General features: G+C 46.1%; 1 protein-coding gene across 1 annotated transcript in view; it reads right to left on the bottom strand.

Moving 5' to 3' along the window:
- The window catches only part of MYOCD (myocardin), a 109,881-nt gene extending 90,015 nt beyond the window's left edge, over positions 1 to 19,866 (bottom strand). Inside the window, exon 1 of the mRNA XM_030296579.1 lies at positions 19,635 to 19,866. Coding sequence (XP_030152439.1) covers positions 19,635 to 19,689 — 55 coding nt within the window. The 5' untranslated portion in view covers positions 19,690 to 19,866. The remainder of the gene's footprint in view (positions 1 to 19,634) is intronic.
- Positions 19,867 to 20,879: the final 1,013 nt, after the last annotated feature.

Below are 20,879 nucleotides of genomic sequence, written 5' to 3'. Positions count from 1 at the left end.
TTCGCTCCAGCTCGATCAAGATTTCTATCATTGGATTCTGTGTTGTTGCAATCAAATGTTGTCAAACATGTTACCAGCCAGAATTCCTAGGGGTGTAGGCTTGGAGCTCGTCAGGTGGCCAAAACACGCCCACCGGAGCACGCCCTTGACGCGCTCCTGGCCAGGAACCTGGGCTACGCATGTCACGTACAGCATCTTGGGTGGCTGTTTGCGTTTGTGTCCCCTCTGCACCAGGCCAGGTAAAGAGCACAAGCCCTGGACACGAGACAGCAGCAACCAGCCGGGGGTTCTTCCCTCAGAAAGGGCGGTAAATGGTACACGTCCATAACTCAGTCCTTGGACTTCGCTGAATCCTGACTTTAGCCAGGTTGATCTTTACGTACAATCCGTGACTTCGACATTTTTGTCTTCGTGGTGGTGTTTGTCGGGCAAAGGACATTGGGGGAGCCGTTGGCCAAGCAAGACTCCTCTGGAGGAGGAGATGCCGGGTCCCTTCCAGGGCTAAAGCCAACACTGAGGGATTCACTATCTCCACTAGAGACAGAACCCTCCTCTTCTTGCCCAATGGGTGGCCCACCCACAAAATTCTTCCTTCCCCTGGCATTACCCAACTCTGGGACACAGCAACCCTTCACATAAGCCGTCTGAGTCACTTGTGGGTCTGGCATCTTCTTGCTCCGTCTGCTAAAGAGGACCCTGGCTGCCCCTGCGGTAAACTGGGGAGGAGAACGTGCCCTCCGACGCCAGGTTGCCTACGCTGTTCCCACCCCTGTCCTGGCCGTTTCCCAAATGAGGCAGAGAGCCAGGACTTGACTTTGTGTGTCGTTCGATGCCCAAACACACGCTGATGCCTTCTGACTCAAGGTACCGATAGTAACTGTTCCTTGGCCAAACGCTGCCCTGCAGGCTGATGTGTGGCCACGTGGCCGCAGTGGCCAAGAATGATAAAGGCCGGAGCGTCTACCCACTCATTTCTGGGAACATCCAGAGAAGAGGGCGTAACGATGATGACCAGGTTACCGATGTGGCGCTTTGTTGGTCTGGGAGCAGAAGGTGAACCTGGGGTGGGGTGGGGGGTGAGTAACAGACTGGCCTCAGTGGCCCCAGGCCCGCACTCTGTCCTTTCTTAATTCTAAGAGAGGTTCTGACTCTGGTTTCTTTAAGGAGATCGACCGACGTTAATTCAGGCCAGCTTCTAGCACCAGGCCTCTGGAGGTTAAAAAGCAGGAGAATATTCAGATCCAAAGAGCCCAGCTCAGCATACCGCTCAGTTAGGTCAATGAGCAAGCCTCACAGCTCGCTCTAAAGCCATTTATTTTTATTTTATTTTTTAATTTTTTTTTTTAATGTTTATTTTTTGAGACAGAGAGAGACAGAGCATGAACGGGGGAGGGGCAGAGAGAGAGGGAGACATAGAATCCGAAACAGGCTCCAGGCTCTGAGCAGTCAGCAAAGAGCCTGACGCGGGGCTCGAACTCACGGACCGCGAGATCGTGACCCGGGCCGACGTCGGACGCTTAACCGACTGAGCCACCCAGGCGCCCCCTCTAAAGCCCATTTTAGAAAGATGTGTGTTCACACAAACACCGCGAAGCTACTCTTTCCCTAAGCACCCGCACTCCGTTTGTCAAAACATTTGAAGATGACCTAAGTCGTGCCTCAAAAGGCCAATTTCTCTCACCCACAAAGCTGCAGGTTTCTGAGCTTAAGGCTTTTATGTTACAAGAGCTCGAGATGCCAGAGGGGACCAGCAGAGATGCCTTGGGGTTACACTGTCACTTCGGTCACTAAGGGGACAGAATGACATCTTGCATGCTCTCTTGGAGGATGTCTGAGAGAGTCAGATGGCTGAAGCCAGCTCTGGCCGGTCTGGTGCTCACGGAAAGCAGAACAGGGGAGCGGCGGAAAACATGGGTTGGGGGGTACAGGTTCATGTCCCACCTTTTCCATTTCCTAGTCGTGGAATCTTAAGAAATGTTCTTAAAGGTGCTTTCATTTCTTTATCTGTGCGTTTAGGGGCAGGGAGCGGACGGGGGTGGGGGGGAGGAGTGACATCTCCTCATATAGGATCCTTGTTAAGATTAAGTGGGCCACGTGAGACACGCCTCGAGTAGGCCCGGCAAGCATGTGAGCGCCAGATAACTCTCGGGGTGCCCCGGCCTGTGGCGGGAGGACAGGCGAGCACCAGACCACATGGTCCCAGAGCCGCCCCACCAAGGTCATTGCCCAGCCGCAGGGAACTTTTCCCCCCTCACCAACAGGTCCACGAGGCACAGAACAGAAACTCGGCAACTGACATAAACAATTTCAAACAATAATTTCAGAAGACAAATTGTTCCTTTCCCCACTTGTTATGTATTCGTGGCGTGGAGCCACGAGTGGATGGGCAGACAGCTTGCACAGCCCCGGGGACAGCAGGAACGGCCTGCGGGAGAGAGAACTTGCCATTTGACCCGCTTTCCTGAAAGCTATTGCTGGGGCGGTGGGGGCGGGGGGGGGTGGGTTATTGAGAAGAGGGCCTCTCGATTTGCACCTCCTGGTGGCCACCCACTGGCTGCAAGAGGTCACCAGACACGACGCGGGGGATCCAGGTTCCAGTCCTGCGCTGTTGTCTTTCTACGGGCGTGAATTGAGCTGGCGATCAACCCTTCCTGGACCGGGCTGTCCATCTCTACAAGGAAGGTATCATCACACCCCACGTAACGGCACTTGCAACAGTCCGACCGAGACTCCTTTAGCAGCGACAAATCGCTAGGTGATTTTAATAAGGACATTCGTAAGGCCATTAATAAGGCCAGCGTACCTGTCCAGAGCCAACTTGGAGAAACACTGACAACCAAGGGGAAGTGGAGCTTGGAGCAGGGAGGGCAAGGAAAAGACATTCTCCCCAGTGAAGAGGAGAAGTTTCATTCCACATTGCTGGAGTCCTCGAATGTCTATTTTAGTTCTTTTGAGATCCTGAGCGGTGCCGGTATGTATCACTTACAGTATGTATCACCTTTCTGATTAGAAAAGAAAGGCATGTTCATCACAGAAAATTTGGAAACTATACAGAGGCTCCAGGATGGAGAGCAAAGTTCATGGTAATTCACGTCTTTAACACTTGTGATAGAACACCTGCCAACACTTGGCCTTCTTTCTTCCAATTCACATACATGCATATATACATGAAATACATATAATATACACACACAGTATATATACACATATGCATATATACGTGAAATATATATAATATTACCCACAGTATGTGCATATACATATATATATATGTATATATACAATATCTACCCTACGATTTCTCAAGAACTGGGATTGTTTGACATATGGAACACTGAAACCTCTTTCCTGATTTATAAATAGCTTTCTGGGGCACCTGGGTGGCTCAGTTGGTTTGAGCGTCTGACTTCAGCTCAGGTCACGATCTCCGCGGTCCGTGAGTTCGAGCCCCGCGTCGGGCTCTGTACTGACAGCTCAGAGCCTGGAGCCTGCTTCGGATTCTGTGTCTCCCTCTCTCTGTCCCCTGCTCGGCTCTCTCTTTCAAAAAATAAATAAATATTAAATAAATTTTTTAAATAAAGTGTTTTCCATCTCATGGAGGTATTCTTTGAAAGCACCATATTTAATGTGCATGTTCTATCCCATTTGTCAGTGATTTCAAGCAACATTCTCCTTTGGTTGAACATTTCAGGTTTTTCCCTTTAATTTTTGTGCAGCAGATATAACACCACAAAGAATAAATCTTTGACCTTTCACAGGATACATATAATATGTACATACATATACAATAGTCTAATACTATACATTATACACTCGCACTGTTATATATAGAATAGTGACACATATTAAGAGTGATACAGGGGCACCTGGGTGGCTTAGTTCTTAAGCATCTGACTTTGGCTCAGGTCACGATCTCCTGGTCCGTGAGTTCGAGCCCCGCATCGGGCTCTGTGCTGACAGCTCAGAGCCTGGAGCCTGCTTCGGATCCTGTGTCTCCTTCTCTCTCTGCCCCTCCCTGTTCATGCTCTGAGACTGTCTCTCAAGAATAAACGTTAAAAAAAAAAAGGGATGATACATATGTGAGTATATATAGGAGTATATGTGAGTACACACATGTTATATATGTATGTATATATGCCTTACATCTTCCATTAATGTACTGATTCTGGTTATTTTCAACTTTGGAAAAATAGCAAATGTCCATATAAAAAAATTTTTTTTAATGTTAGAAAATAATCACAGCCCTGCTGTTAGACACAAGGTTTTGAAACAACCAGACATAACATTTAGAATATTTTCTGTGTCTGCGACATTCCATGGTGTCAGCTTCTAATCTATGTGTTAAGACCGGAAACTTCTGCAGAGGCTGGCACTCCATGGAGCCCGAGGTTCCTTTGCAACCCCTCGGCTTCATCCTGTTCTCGTCTCCAGCCAAAACTGGGTTCGTCTTGCCGGATTTCCTCCTCTCCTAACCGAAAGCTCTTCGGATCTGAAGCCAGCGCGGGTGGCGTTGAAGAGAGCTTCGAGCAGGGGGATCGCTCTGTCGAGAGAGCCACTGGGTTCAACGCCAGGCGCCTGCTGATCTTAGCACGGTTTCTGCTTCCCCTGCCGGCACATTTCTCAGTGGGGTCATGTGGTGAACTTGGTTTGGGCACCCAGAAGCTAACGTTCTGGTTTTAAATCTACTGGGGACCTTAGACAAATTTCTTCTTTCCCTTTTAAGTTTATTTATTTATTTAGAGAGAGACAGAGACAGCACAGGAAGGGAGGGGGCAGAGAAGAGAGAGGAAAGAGAGAGAATCCCAAGTAGGCTCTGCACTGTCACAGCAGAGCCGATGTGGGGCTCGAACCCACATACGGTGAGATCATGACCTGAGCCGAAACCAAGAGCTGGACGCTTAACCACCTGAGGCGCCCCTAGACTAATGTCTTAATGTCTCCTCATCTGTACGAGCACCTTTGTGATCTCACAGAATTGGTATGAAAATAAAAGCATACGGACTAATGGGATTTATTTTTGGGAGAGAGTTTAATGCACCATAAAATATTATATGTATATAACATGCACTATATATCCAGTATAATAAAGCAGACTGTTCTCTTAGCTACTTGATCCCCCAGTGTTCTTCCCTCTACAGAGAGCTCTTCCCCTTGCTTTTATTTTTAGACAGAACAATATTTTCAATTTTAAGAGTAAAGGATTTCGGTTCTCAGTAGTATCTGAAAAACAGTCATGAGCCTTCGCTAATCCTGAGAACCAGTGGTAACCTTGCAGGGTCCCAGACGAGGCTGGGGCTCTCTTCAGAAACACCTAAAGACCCAAGCTGGACAACAATCACCCCTCTCTGGAGAGTGAAACAAACAAGAAAGCCTTCCCTAAGAATTTTCTGGAAAGGGAGAGAATACGTGATAATAGGGTATACAGAGCACTTTATAGAAGACCGTGTAAATTCTATAATAATACTTATCTTCATACTTTTTTAAAGTTTATTTATTTTGAGAGAGAGGGAGGGAGAGAGCACACAGGAGGGGCAGAGAGAGAGGGGAGAGAGACTCCCAAGCAGGCTCTGTACTGACAGCACAGAGCCCAATGTGGGGCTCAATCTCATGGACTGTGAGATCATGACCTGAGCCGAAATCAAGAGTCAGAGGCTTAACCGACTGAGCCACCCAGGCGCCCCTATGGTGGGAATTATTATGAACTTAACACCCTCCCCCACCCCCATCAGGTTCTCAGCCACCTCTGCATCTAGGCGTGCCTCAGAGAAGGTCTCTCTGACCTCCACTATGCCAGGACTTAAAAAAAAACACTCACTTAGCGGATTATTACCAGAGTCATTCCCGAGTTATAGATGGCACAAGACACACCGAATAATCAAAATAAAGAATATGGGAATATAAAATAAAAATTCAACATTACTCATAGCCTCACCACCCAGAAATAATTACCTTGGCGATGGATTTTTCTAGGCTTTTGTTCTCTATGCATACGCCTTAAACGCTTTTCAGCGTGTCTTGCTGTGTTTGGATTCCTAACTCATGGAGCTTAAAATATTTCGACTTTTAAATATATATTTTTAAAGTGCCTGTGGGTCAAGATGAGTCCTAGTATCTTAAACTTCTTGACATTTCGAGTGTTGGGGTCGGGCACTAAATTTAAAATTGTCTTCTAATATTCTAGATCGTGTCAGAGGCTTAAAATATATAGCCAATTTAACTTTGGTACTCAAACCCTACAAATCCTGATTTGAATTTTTGTCTATTCAGTTAGGCTTACAGAAATGTGTTCTCTTCCACTACTAGGATAATGTGGTCAATTTCTTTATACTTTGGCTTATTTAAAAATTTTATAGAAACCGATACATTCTTATTTTAAAGGGTTCAAATGGCGTGTGTGTGTATACACAAAGATAAGGTCTTACTCTCCTCCTACCCTGGATATCACTGTGAACAGTGTCACTTCTATTCCTGGAGATTCTCTTCTGTGTTTACATCTAAATATTTTAAAAATAAAAATGCAGAGGCGCCTGGGTGGCTCAGTCGGTTAAGTGTCCAACTTTGGTTCAGGTCACGACCTCACAGTTTGTGGGTTCGAGCCCTGTGTTGGGCTCTGTGTTGACAGCATAGGGCCTGCTTGGATTTTCTGTCTCCCCCTCTCTCTGCGCCTCCCTGCTCATGCTCTCTCTTTCAAAAATAAACATTAAAAAAATAAAATAAAAATGCAAATATATTGCCTGATTGTTTCATAATCTGTTTTTAAAAACTGAGAGATCTTTTCATGTCAGTTCATACAGAATTTTATCATTTATTTTTTTCTTTGCATTGTATTTTATTGTATTTCATTGTATGAGCGTACCATAATTAAATTAACCATGTCACTAACTGATGGATGTTTACACCGTTTCCATCCTTTTTGGCATTATAATCTATAATGTGATGTGATGAGAATCCCTGTACATGCAAGCATCTCTTTAGATTACCTGCCTTAATCTTGGTTGATGGTAAGCTCATTTAAAACGTAACAGAAAATGTCAAATTGTTGTTTTCTTTAATTTTTTTTTTTTAATTTTACTTCTGAGAGAGAGAGAGAGAGACAGAGCATGAGCAGGAGAGGGGCAGAGAGAGAGGGAGACACAGAATCCGAAGCAGGCTCCAGGCTCCGAGCTGTCAGCACAGAGCCCGACGCGGGGCTCGTACTCACAGACCGCGAGATCACAACCTGAGTCGAAGTCGGATGCTCAACCGACTGAGCCACCCAGGCGCCCCAGAAAATATCAAATTGTATCCCAGAAGGCTCTCGATATGCTAAGCCTTCGGATGTCTATTCTCCATACTTGCTAAATACTTGATGCTAACCAATATTTAAATTTTACAAATCTGATGTTTTAAAAAATGCTTTCAATCTGAATATTCTTGAATGTGGTTTCAGTATTCCATGTGCTTTTTGACTGTTTTTTTGCCTTTGAATTATCTTTCTCTTTAGGTTGTGGGCTATTAATTCCTATTGTTATACAAGTCCCTTTAATAAGTTTGTCTGAATACACATTTCAAAGTGTTTTCTTGTCAATCTACTGTTTCGATTTTTAAATTTCTTTTGCTGTTTTCTTCCCCCAGGTAGCTTCTGAACTTTTTAAGTGGCCAAATACGTCAATTTTTATTTCTTCTCAGGCTTCGGCAACATGCTGGGGAGGGCGTACTTATTCCAAGATTATAAATTATTGTTTTTCTAACATTTTATAGATTTCCTTAGCTCTTTGATCCATATGGAATTGTTTAAAAGATTCATTACAAAATAGCTGAAATCATTTACTTCCGAAAGGACAATTTTCCCAACAAACCTTTATTGTATTGCTGATTTGAGAGCAGCCATTATCACAGATTAATAGAGTTTAAATTCATAGACACATAAATGTCTACGTGTATGTGTACAACAGACACAATTCTGATCCACTGATAATGTGTTTTACTTCTAATTACTACATAGGTATTTTTTTCCAGCTTATTGAGGTATAATTGACATAATTCTAAGGTAAGAGTGCACAACATGATGGTCTGATATGCATACAGGCTTTTGAAGGATACCCACCACTGAGTTAATTAACATGGCTCTGACCTCACATATTTACCTTAGTTTGTTTGTTTCTTTGGTGAGGAGACTTAAGTTCCAGGCTCTTGGCAAACCAATTATACATACAGTGTTACCAACTACAGTCACCATGTTATATACATTAGATCCACAGACCTTATTGGCCTTATAACGAAAGTCTGTATCCTTTTACCAACCTCTCTTTATTTCTCCCACCCTCCGGCACCTGCCGAACACCATTCTACTCTCTGGTACTAAAGATTTCTTTTATTGTTTTGGGTCTTAGGGCAACTCTATTCTTGTTGTTGGTTTTCAAAAATTCCTTGCATTTTTGTTCTCAAATGGAGATTGAAATAGTCAGCTTTCATTAAAAGTCCTAAAATTCTTGGGGCACCTGGGTGGCTCAGTTGGTTAAGCGTCCAATTCTTGGTTTCGGTTCAGGTCATGATCTCATGGTTTTGTGAGATCGAGCCCCACATTGGGCTTTGCACTGACAGTGTGGAGCCTGCTTGGGATTCTCTCCACCCCCCTCCCCTCTCTCTCTCTGCCCCTCCCCTACTCTCACTGTCTGTATCTCTCTCAAAAATAAACTTAAAAAAAAAGTCCTAAAATTCTGGGAGGATGGCATGTATAATGTATGGATTAACTCATACTAGAAACAAGTCTCTTGATAAATCACTGTTTAGGAAATCAAGGACAATAATGGTAACTGGGTATATGCCTGGAGTTGTAGTCCAGAAAGAAGCATATTAAATCTACTTGGCCAAGTAGGTGTGTATGTTGGAGTGGGGAGGGGTGGGGGAATGGGGGTGGGAGGAGGGAGTTCTAGGTTCTAATAGCAATGGTCATCTTGGCACAGTGGAACCAAGGGGATCAGATGTGGCCTCCACCACTTACTGGTTACATTACTCTGACCAAGTTGCTTAATATCTTTGAGACTTGGCTTCTTCATCTATAAAATGAGATGGATAATCATACGTGTCCCATAGCATTCTGTAAGGATTAAATGAGATCATACAAGTGCCACAGATAACAGGTTCTCATTAACTCCTAGTCCTCTTTGCTTGTCCTTTGATGAGATATCAGTCATATTGGTAACAGGTGGTCCCCCAAAGAGCCAGTCACACAGAAGTTTCCAAAGGTATCTGGTAACTATGACTCCTTTTCCTTTTTATTCTTGACCGAGAAGGTGTGAAAAGCTTATAGAACACCAGTCGCCACTAAGTACCCAAGACAACTCTGAGCTAGTTCTGTTACAGGGGCAAGCATTCATTTCCAAATGGAAATCAGACTAGGGTTAAGCTTCGTACATAGTAAGTACTCCAGAAATATCAGCTACCACGGTGGATCATAAAGATTCATAACCATTATTCCTACACTTGGATAGTTACTCTAAACAATGAGTATCCTATAAAATAATCCTGGGGAATAAAAAGGCTATGTGCATTAAGATTTTCATAGTAGTGTTATTTATAACATAAAAACTATAACTGGCTTCATTTTCCAACACAAGTGGAAAAGGCTTAGCAAATCTCTATACTCACTTGATGGACTTCAATACAGTCTCCAAACCAAGAATGTGATGCTACGTAGCAGCTTGGAAAATGACTTATGACATCATGCTGACTGATAAAATGGCTGAATATAAACTTATGTATACGCTTTGACTGTAACTTTATAAAAATATTCACCCATGGCAGCAAGGACAGGAAGGAAGCACAAAACGATAAAAACTTTTAAAGTCCTGAGGAGATCATTGTTCAAGTAATGTTGAATAGCATCTTCTAGATTTGACCTGTTTTGGAGCTTTATTGCCCCGTCTGGAGCTTGAGTACCAACAAAGCTCTCCCGTGGAACTCTACGTCTCTCAGAGAAACCAGCCGAACCAGTCTTGAGGAGGACCAAGTTGAATGACTTCTGGAAGGAAGAGTGTTTGGGGAAACAGGAAGGACAGAAAGCTATAGGGCACTTTCCAGTCCCTTCACCTTATCTGTGAAAGGAACATACTCCCTGAGGCTACCTGTCTACATTTCATAAGAACTGATGCCTCTGCACCACTTAAGAGATGGAGAAGAGAGATGCAGGTTGAGGGCAGAAAGTCACTCAGATGGCAGGTGGAACTGGGTGCCTGACAAGACAGACTACCTATCTGACTGCTTGTAGAGCCACTCTTTATTGCTATACAGACCGAGCTGTGGCTAAGCTCCTAGACGTGAGGGAAGCCATTAAATACACTTTACAATGTTACAGTAGCTAAAGTCAGTCCTTGTACCGCCAAAATTCTGCTTCTTGGGCTAATCTAAGGTGGCTGAATACAGCAAACGTCAATTGACGTGATTAAAAAGAGAAGCATGTGCTCCCATAGGCCCTACGGGGAAATGGAAACTTCATCTTCCTTCCACCAACAGGAAAAAATAATTCTTCTTTCAATGGCTCTAGAGGGCACTTTGCTGTGCCAGGCAAATATAACCACAAGCAAACAAGCTATATATACATATATCATAATAGATATACATATATTTATATGTATAATAGATATACATATATATAACTATGCATAATATATAATATATAACATATATACAATATATATAATATATTAACATTTATATCTATAATTATATGTTTTATAGTTATATATTAATAATATAAATATATGAATATTTCATATATTCATATACAAATATATTACACATTTATATATTTATATATACTTATTATATGCACATACATATACATATATGTATATACACACACACACACACACAGACACACACAAATGTGAGGAATCAGCCTTATTTATTTTAATATCCGGGAATAGGGGCGCCTGGGTGGCGCAGTCGGTTAAGCGTCCGACTTCAGCCAGGTCACGATCTCGCGGTCCGTGAGTTCGAGCCCCACGTCAGGCTCTGGGCTGATGGCTCAGAGCCTGGAGCCTGTTTCCGATTCTGTGGCTCCCTCTCTCTCTGCCCCTCCCCCGTTCATGCTCTGTCTCTCTCTGTCCCAAAAATAAATAAATGTTGAAAAAAAAATATCCGGGAATAAATGATACATTTTACAGCATTTAGAGACCCTCTATTGTATCTAGGAATAAGATCTAAACTGGTTAAGCAAAGTTCAATTTACTAGTTATTCTGGATTATAGCAGAATAGAGTTTAGTGCATATCACTCATTAAAAACATCGCTAGGGGCGCCTGGGTGGCGCAGTCGGTTAAGCGTCCGACTTCAGCCAGGTCACGATCTCGCGGTCCGTGAGTTCGAGCCCCGCGTCGGCTCTGGGCTGATGGCTCGGAGCCTGGAGCCTGTTTCCGATTCTGTGTCTCCCTCTCTCTCTGCCCCTCCCCCGTTCATGCTCTGTCTCTTTCTGTCCCAAAAATAAATAAAACGTTGAAAAAAAAAAATTAAAAAAAAAAAAAAAAAACAATCGCTACCTGCTTATAAAGTTGAAAGCCAAAGTCCTAAAAATAGTAAGGCTGTAAAACTATTATTTGGCTAATAGTTATTGTTTTTTTTTTTTTTTTTAAAGATCCCATTTATGTCCATCAATGCTTTCAACCCTGGGGTTTAAGCACTTTGGCGTCTTCTGGTACACTCCAATGTAATTCGACTAGATTAGAATCCATGTGATCTGGGTCAGTCCAACTTGACACAATCTTACTGGCTGTGCCTGTCACATGCTACAGCAGGGTGAAAGATGAGGGTTATTCTTTCTGGTCTTGAAAAACTTAATTTTTTTAAGGACCCCAGGTGCACTAAATTGGACTAGTTACAACACTTGATTCATGTTACATTGTCACAGTCATCATTCATCCCTGAATGAACAAGTTATTAATTTGCTTAATAATAACATCCCCCTCCCCCCCCCCCCCACACACATCTAAGAACACCACCAGCAACTTTTTCCTTACTTTAGGCTACACCGTATCTCCTCACCTGGCCCACTCCAGAGATAACTTACTTTTTCTGAATTTCGTATTTTACAGGCTCTTATCCCCTTGCTGTTCCAGCCTTTCTAAGTTACTTATTTTGAGAGAGAGAGATAGAGGCAGGGACGGGCGGGGAGAGAGGGACAGAGAGAGACTCCAAGCAGGGTTCCTCACTGCCAGCGCAGAGCCTGATGCGGGGCTCAAACCCACAAACGGGGAGACCACGACCTGAGCTGAAATCAAGGGTCCGCTCTCAACCGACTGAGCCACCAAGGCAACCCCCGCCTTGTTGTTCTAGTTTTAAAACACACGCACATATGCCTACAAATTATCAAAACATAGATAGCCTACTTGTATTGCTTTCGAATAGTGTTTGGGGGGAAGAATAAAATGTCTTTGTACAAATATTTCGTGGAGCCCTCTATGCGGTTCACTGTTCTAACACCACCACCAAATAAAGCAGTGAAACAAGCTAACAAAATGCTGGCCTCCGCGGACAAATAACAACTTCCATTCAGGAATTAAAATTCACCCTTATTTTTTTTTAATGTTTTTTTGAGAGAGAGAGAGAGAGAAGAGTGAGTGAGTGGGGGGAGGACAGAGAGAGGGGGAGACAGAGAATCCAGTCAGGCTTCTCAGCTATCAGTGCAGAGCCCGCGTGGGGCTCGAACCCACGGACCGTGAAGATCCTGACCTGAGCCGTAACCAAGGCATCCCTAAAATGCACCCATTTTAAAGGGTCAGCTCACTGTGTTTCTCATGTAGACTTGTTGCTGCTCTAATATTCCATGTGAAGACAGGGAATGTTTCTTTCCTGCTCCCCCCAACTGTATACCCAGCTCCTAGCTTCCTGTAACTTGCTTCCTTCCATTGCAAGGGAAACAGAGAAGAAACAGGTGTGGAATGAATGAATGAACAATACAGAACTCACACACAGCATTTTCCAGGTTGCCTGTGAGCTCCTGGAGGACAGGGTTATAATCCTACTGAGGATATCCCTGGGGTCAGGGACACTGATGACTGATACCAGTAAAAAAAAAAAAAAAAAAAAACCAGACATGTGAGGACTGGTAAGATGTGAGCAAGCGCAGAAGGAAAACCATCGGAGTGCACACCTGGGTGGGTGGGAAGGGCCTGCCAGTAACCTACATACAGAGATTCACTCCATTAAATAAATCACTGATGAAAACCGTGAGCTTCTCTGTGCAGAGCGGAATTTTCCACAATGTGTTTATCCAGCAAAAACTGCCCCAGGGGTACTGGTGGATAAAGGTGAAATACATTGAGAGTCACTGCCTCTCAAAAGTTCATAATATACAGGCCCGCCTACGTGGCTCAGTCGGTGAAGCATCCGACCCTCGATTTCGACTCGGGTCATGATCTCACAGTTCAGGAGATCGAGCCCCATGTTGGGTTTTGCACAGACCATGTGGGATCTCCTTGGGTTCTCCCCCTTCCTCTCTCTCAAAATTCATGAATAAACTTAAAAAAAAATGAGTTAATAATACACATTAGAACTAGTAAAGTCTTCGAGAAATCCTGCAGTTAAAGATCCAATCTAATTTTCAGGATATTCTGCTTCGCTTGCTAAAAATGTCCTGCTACACAAATGTTTAACGTCCTGTGGAACTAGTCTTCTGTGGACCACCCTGGGGAAAACACTGGGATTGTGGCTACATAATCCATATTAAGGGGAAGTTCTGTAGAAGAAAATCTGTAGACAGAGGGACTGCAAAGTTGAGGAAAGTGAGGTCATAGGCAAAATAACGTGTCCCCTGCAAAGATGTCCACGTCTTAGTCCCAGGGACCTGTGAATATGTTGCTTTACATGGTCCTATGGGCCATAGGGTGTCCCATACCCCTCTCCAAATTCATATATTGAAGCCCTAACCCCCAATGTGATGGTATTTCCTTTGGGAAATACTTAGGGAAATACTGTCAGTATTTCCTTTGGGAAATACTTAGGTTTAGATGAGGTCATGAGGGTAGGGCCCTCCATGATGGGCTTAGTGCCCTTGTGGCAAGAGAACCAGAGAGTTTCATTCCACCCACCCCCATTTCTGTTCTCTTTCCTTTTTCTTTTCCATGTGAAGACATAATGAGAAGGCAAGCCAGAGGAGACCTCTCACCAGACACGGACCATGATGGCACCCTCAGACCTCCAGCCTCCAGAGCCGTGAAAAAATGAATTTCTGTTGTGTAAGCCTCCAGTCTATGACACTGCTGTGATACCGGCCGTGCTAATAAGACACGGGGCACTGGGGATATTAAGGCTGTAGATGCATTTAGGTTGCTAATCAGATGACCATAAAATAGGGAGACTATCCTGAATGCGCCCAATGGAATGGCATGTGGGAGGCAGAACAGAAGGAAGTCAGAGAGAGAGTTGAAGGTGCTAGACTATTGCTTCTAAAGATGGCTTCTAGAAGGGCCATGACCTACGGGGTGCAGGTGCTTCTAGAATCGACAAAGGCCAAGGAAACAGATTCTCCTTTAGAGAGAGCCCTATTAATAACACTTGGATGTTAGCCCAGTGAGACCCTTCTCTGACTGTCTGACTTCCATAACTATAAGATAACAAATCTGCATTGTTTTAAGGCACTAATGTTGTGGGAAGTTGCTTCAACAGCCATAGGAGGCAAACACTGCTGCTGAGAAAGGAATCATGGCTGTCAGCAAAGACACAGGAAGTTCAGCATAGAAACAGATTGCATGGACACTGGCGTGAGCAGGAGAATTAGCCCTTATCTTCCTCCTCGTCTCATTATATCTGGTAGAAATTCCTGAAGATCTTGACAGAGCAAGTTTTCCCAAATTTTAAAAATGATCCATTGGTCATTTCAATGGCACGATGGGTGGTGGGGGGGGGGTGGGGGCGCCTGGGTAGCTCAGTCGGTTAAGCGTCCAAATTCGGCTCAGGTCATGATCTCGCAGTTCACAAGTTGGAGCCCCCCCCCCCCCATCAGCTCTGTGCTGACAGGTTGGAGCCCGGAGCCTGCTTCGGATTCTGTGTCTCCCCCTCTCTCTGCCCCTCCCCCGCTCACGCTCTGTCTCTCTCAAAATATAATAACACAATAATTTTTTAAAAAATTTAAAAAATTAGCAAGATGCAATTAGGAATCGTTAAGATATTTGTGCTCGTGTAAAAGCACACAAAAACATGGTCTTCAGTGAGATACTGAAAAGGAGACAGAGCACACAAAGCGATCGAAATGATGGTCTTAGAAGACCGTGTTCATCATGAAGACGACAGGTGTGAATTATTTATTTATCTGCTCAAGAAACAGCTGTCGAACATCTCTCGTCTGTGTTCTCATGTAGACACATCCGCTCAAAAAAACGTCATGGTAATGCTTTTATGAAGCTTATGGGCTTCCAATGTTACAAAAACACTCAGGGCTTGGGAAAAAAAAAATATATATATATATAGCTCAAATCTTAGGCTGAAAGCTAATGCAGATGCAACCAGTCAAAAATCCTCTTTTGTGGATGACGAAAATGAAGTTTAAAAAGGTCAATTATATATATACACATATATGTATACATATATATACATACATATATGTATACATATATGTATACATATATACATACATATATGTATACATATATATTATATGTGTATATATACAAATTTATACTATACACATATATAATTATATATACCATAATATACAATTAGGCACTTCCCTAGGTTAAATTATTCTTCTAGGCTACAAAACTAATTAATGATGAAGGCGGGACCAGAGCCTGATGAGCGTCTCTTGAGCTCATGGCGACAATTTCTTCAGTGGTTTCCAATATGGTAAACACCTTCTGGGCCAACATCTTCATTCAATTTCCTCGATTCTAGGAGAGAGATTCTAGGGATGGGAAGGATCTAGCCAAAAGGTGTGAATCCGTTGTCCTTTAAGGTGATCTAAAGGATGAGCGTGGTGTCCTGGTGAGGGGTGCACTGCGTTTTCCAGAAGGACAGCAGCCAAGGATGACAAGACTTGGACTGCAGACCTGGGATGCCTGTGCCTGGACGCCGCTCAGGTTGAAGGCAGGGTTGCCAGATGAAATACAGAATGCCTGGCTCGATCTGCATTTCAGGTAACAGTATGCCCCTTGTTTTGCAATCTGCTAGAAAGCTAAGCATTGTTTATCTGAAATTCAAATTTAACTGGGCATCCTGTATTCTTATTTATTAAATCTGCCCTAAATTTGTAGGGGAAGGAGGCAAGATCATGGTGGATACTGGAGTCTGCCTTGGCATGGACTGTTTTGAGTTGGAAGAGGAGAAAAAAAAAAGCAAAAGAAATGTAGTTCTTTTTGAAGGGGGATCCATAAATGGACCACTCTTTTTTTAGTTTTTTAACATTTATTCATTTTAGAGAGAGAGAGAGAAAGAGCGTGAGCAAGGGAGGGGCAGAGAGAGTGAGAGGGAGAGACACAGAATCCGAAGCAGGCTCCAGGCTCTGAGCTGTCAGCACAGAGCCCGTCGCGGGGCTTGAACTCACCAACTGCGAGATCACGACCTGAGCCGAGAAGTCGGCCACTTAACCGACGGAGCCACCCAGGCACGCAGACCTCTCTCCTTTTGATCCTTTGTGCGCGGTGTGTGTATGTGTGCACGTGAGCATACACACACACGCAGGAGTCCTCGGCTTTTGTTGACACAAAAACTCCGGTGTGAAAGAAAACCATTGACAGTGATCCTGATTACAGATGTTGACCAAACAACACTGAGAATGTTTTAGAGGGTAAAAACATGACCGGTCTGAAAGTACTACTACCTACTGTGGTTATAGAAACGGTCTAACCACTTATGTCCAACAGCTACACAGCCAATCACAATTTTGCTTGTTCCCAGTCTTTGTGTGTTTTACATAGAACCTTAAAATGTGAGGAGAGGGTCTGTGCGATCACCTCATCCAACTTGGACATTAACGGATTAAGTTACGGAGACTCAAGGCAAGTCACGGACCCAGGATGGCGCTCTGTAATAACAGGGACAGTATTTGTTGAGGGCTTAACCAAATACCAGGCATTTAAAAATGATCTGCTTCTATTATCACATTGAATCCTGACTCCAACCCTGTCATCATCCTTATCGTTCAGATGAAGCAATTGAGGCGAGAGAATTATGCAATGTACCTAAGGTCAAGGTTATACCGCTGGAAAGTAGAAACGGCCTGCTAAAAACCCAGCTAGTTTGGCTCCAGACCAATCTCTGGTGGAGTCAGTGAGTGTGTAGTTCACACACTCAACCACGAGACCCCTTGTCCTCTCAAATACGATGAGTTTGTATCATTAAATATGTTAATACATGTAAAAACGTCCTAGCTTCCTGCCGTGGTAAGGGTGATTTTGTACCTAGTAACGAGGTCACTCCAACGAAGTTGGCTGCACACACGTCCGTTTCAGAGTCAAAAACAGTGATCTGTTTACTTATAAACAGCCCCACGACCCTTGCTGTGATCAGAGAACAATCTAGCTGCATTTCTTCCTTGAAATAGTTTTCATTCAATACGTATCACCGCCGTCTACCCTCCAAGCAAACCTGAGGAGCTCATGAAACAAGAAAAAAAAAAAAGCACACCGAGAAAACGCACAGGAGAGAAATCAAAACAGAGAAGAGGCCACCCTGTCCATCGCCGGCTACAAAATAAACCCAGTTCTCTTGGGAAGCGCACCCTGCCTACCAGACATCTGAGGGGGGGGAGCTACGACCGTCATTAGATCCAGCAAGAATAATCATGGTCTGTAACACTTCATTCACTTAGTTTCACGTGCTGCTCGTTTTTCTTCTCCGTCTTTCAGGGGCTTATCAACCCCTTGCACCTTCGAGGACCAAACCCGCTTTGTCCATTTCCAGACCCCAGGTTTGCTATGCCCCATATCTGCATTGGTATCATGTTCTCCTCAAGCTACCCTTCCGGTGACACAAAAGCCAAAGCTTTAAAACAAAAGAAAAGGAAACAAAGGAAGGAAAAAGAGAAAGGGAGGTGGGGACTGGAGTCCTCAGAAGCTCCAGGATCTACCTGGGAAACGCCAGGATTCCACTGAGCCACTAAAACAGGAATTAGGCTCCTGGCTCACATGGTCTTCCCTCTCGTCTGCATTTTCACCCATAGGAAGGGTTCCTTGACGAGTTCCCTAAGTCCCTTTTGCAATTCTACCATCACGTACTTCAACTCCTTTTAGAGACAAACCAGCCCCTCCCCTGCCCACCCCCCACCGCAACGCGAAATTGGGAAGGGCGCACGCATCTGAAATCATGAGCTTAACAGCTTCTTGCAAAAACAAAGCTGCATACTCTCTTTTTCAGAAAGGTGGCGGTGTTGCCTTGCGGTTTTGACCGAATCACCGAGCAGTGGCCAGGTCCAGCGGATTAGCAGACCAACCAGCGCACCTCGCCAGGGAAAGGAGACGAGGGCCTTAATCCAACGAGGGGACCCGGCGCCTGCCAGAGCCCGGAGCATCAGGGTACTGAGGCTTGTGGCCACACAAGCTCTCGAGTGGTCCTGTCCCTTCGGCAGTTACACAGCCATTTACAAAAACCTCCTGTGGGGCCCCCAGGCCTCTAAGGGCCGGGAGGGTCTAAGGGAGTCACAGATGACCCTTCACTTTCCCCCACCCCCTGCTTCTCATCTTCGAAACATGAATCCCAGGTGAAGCACCGAGAGGCCCCATTTGGAAAAGCTGCGGAAAACGTAGCCAACTACAGCAACATGCTAACACCTGTTACCCGGAGTGTGGGCTTAGGAGTTCTCATTAAGGAATCCACCTTCTAAGCGGGAACTCTGCCGTGCTGTGGGGTGGTTTATTACCACTTTTATAAAACCGAGATGCCACATCGTGCTGCGCGGACACCCACACGTCGATACCTTCCATGGGAACCCAAACCAACCCTTCAAGGCCAGCGGCTAGACTTCCCGGCTGTCCCTTCCACTCACCGTCACTCGGCGTCCTTTGAAAAGTTTCTCTGTGCGCCGCTAACACGGAAATTTGGAGGGGGGGGGCGGAATTCTCCATTTATAAATATCAGATGGTTTGGGGAAAAAAAAAGTATTTGTGGCACTGGACCTTTTTTTTCCCCCCTACAGTGATGTCATCTCAAATACTTGGTGTGCTCCAAATTTGCTATTTTTACTTCCCCCAAGTGACTTTTTTTGGGAAATACATTTGTTTGGATTAGCTACATTTTCAGTGACCCGGTGTCTATTAATACACAGAATCAGGTTCATCTCCTCAGCAATTACAACTGATATTATGCGGCGCTCACGCTTGGGAGCCCTTATTTGTTCAACTCCAAAGTTGTTCCTTTCAGATGGACCCCTCCAAAGGTTCTGCTCACGGATACAGAAAAGATAAACACAGAATTGGCCTTTTCACAAACAAAAATCACACCCAACAACTCAAAGCATTTAAAACGGAAGACCTTAAAGTTCCCCCCTCCCCTCCCCCAAACTCCAAAGTCAAATAAAAGTCTCCAGTTTCAAAAATGTGCCTGGGGTGGGTGGGACAGAGTGAGAGTAGCCACGGCGGGCTTCGAAACACTGGATGGAAAGCAGTCTAGACGTGGGAGCTGCCGGAGAGGAAAGGCAATAAGGAACGCTAAACGCCTTAGCCCTACCTGATCTGAATTTGCTCCTAATCAGCAAGGAATGCTCAGACCCCAGGAGCGTCATGTTGAGTGTCCACGAGCCGCTGGTCCCTCTGCCAGACGCCCCCTGTTTTCCACCAGGAACGGGCTCCCGGAGCCCAGCGGAGCGCAGCTAACAACCCAGAATTCATCCACCTCTCCGGGAGCGCCCCTGGGCAGGAGGACAGTGGCAGCCAGCGGCCGAGAGCGGTGTCCCCGGAAGGCTGGCGGCTCCCCCCTCGCCGCGCGGGGCTAACTGCCTCTGAGCCGGCGGGACCCTCCTCCTCCACCGAGTCCGGCCGGGAGCGGCGGCATCCCAGGCGTGCCCCGCTGATGTCATAGGCTGACAGCGATCGCGGAGTATCGCCACCACGCCTTTATGAAGGGCCCAAGTTTGCCATCTGATACTTTTTTACTACTGACAGCGGCTCGGCCAATCAGGCGCGGCGAGCGGGGCCGGCGGCCGCCGGGGGAGCCGCGGGCGCGCGGGGTCCGGGCCGGCGGCGGGTGGGCGGTGCATGGAAGGGGGGCGGCGCGCTGGGGTGGGGGCACGCGGGGTCCCGGCAGGCGGCGGGTGGACGGCGCGCAGGGGGAGGGACGCAGGGGCGCGCGGGGTCAAGACAGGCGGCGGGTGGACGGCGCGCAGGGGCAGGGGTGCGTGGGGTCGAGACGGGCGGCGGACAGGGGCAGGGGCGAAGGGGCCCGGGCAGGCGGCGGGTGGGCGGAGCGCAGGGGCAAGGGGGGTGGTGCGCAGAGGCAGGGGCGCAGGAACCGAAACAGGCGGTGGGTGGGCGGCGCGCAGGGGCAAGGGCGCAGGGGCGCACGGGGTCCGGGCTGGCGGCGGGTGGGCGGCGCGCAGGGGCAAGGGGGTGACGCGCTGAGGCAGGGGCGCAGGGGCGCGCGGGGTGGGTGCGAGTCCCCGGCGGGAAGGAGGCGCCCGCGCGCCTGGAGCCCAGCAGGCTCGGGCGCATCGCGCTCCCACGTTCTGTCTGCGCCGCAAAGACGAGCGTCCACGGAGAGAGTGGAAAGCCTTTACTTTCCCCGGGATATGCGCTTTCGGGGCCAGCCTGATCCGGTGGATGCGCACATCCAGCCCCGGGACTCAAGACCCTCCGTCTGGGGGTCGGGGGAGGAGACACAAGGGTTGGCTGAATACCCTTTGGGGCCCCGGTAGGGCGGGACTCAAGGAGGGATCGTCTCAGGAGCTGTGGTTCGGCTTTAGCTTGAAAAGGCTCA

The sequence above is a fragment of the Lynx canadensis genome, chromosome E1 (genome assembly GCF_007474595.2).
Source record: "Lynx canadensis isolate LIC74 chromosome E1, mLynCan4.pri.v2, whole genome shotgun sequence".
Taxonomy (NCBI): domain Eukaryota; kingdom Metazoa; phylum Chordata; class Mammalia; order Carnivora; family Felidae; genus Lynx; species Lynx canadensis.
Note: the sequence above shows the minus strand (reverse complement) of the source record. Positions and strands in the feature narration are given on the sequence as shown.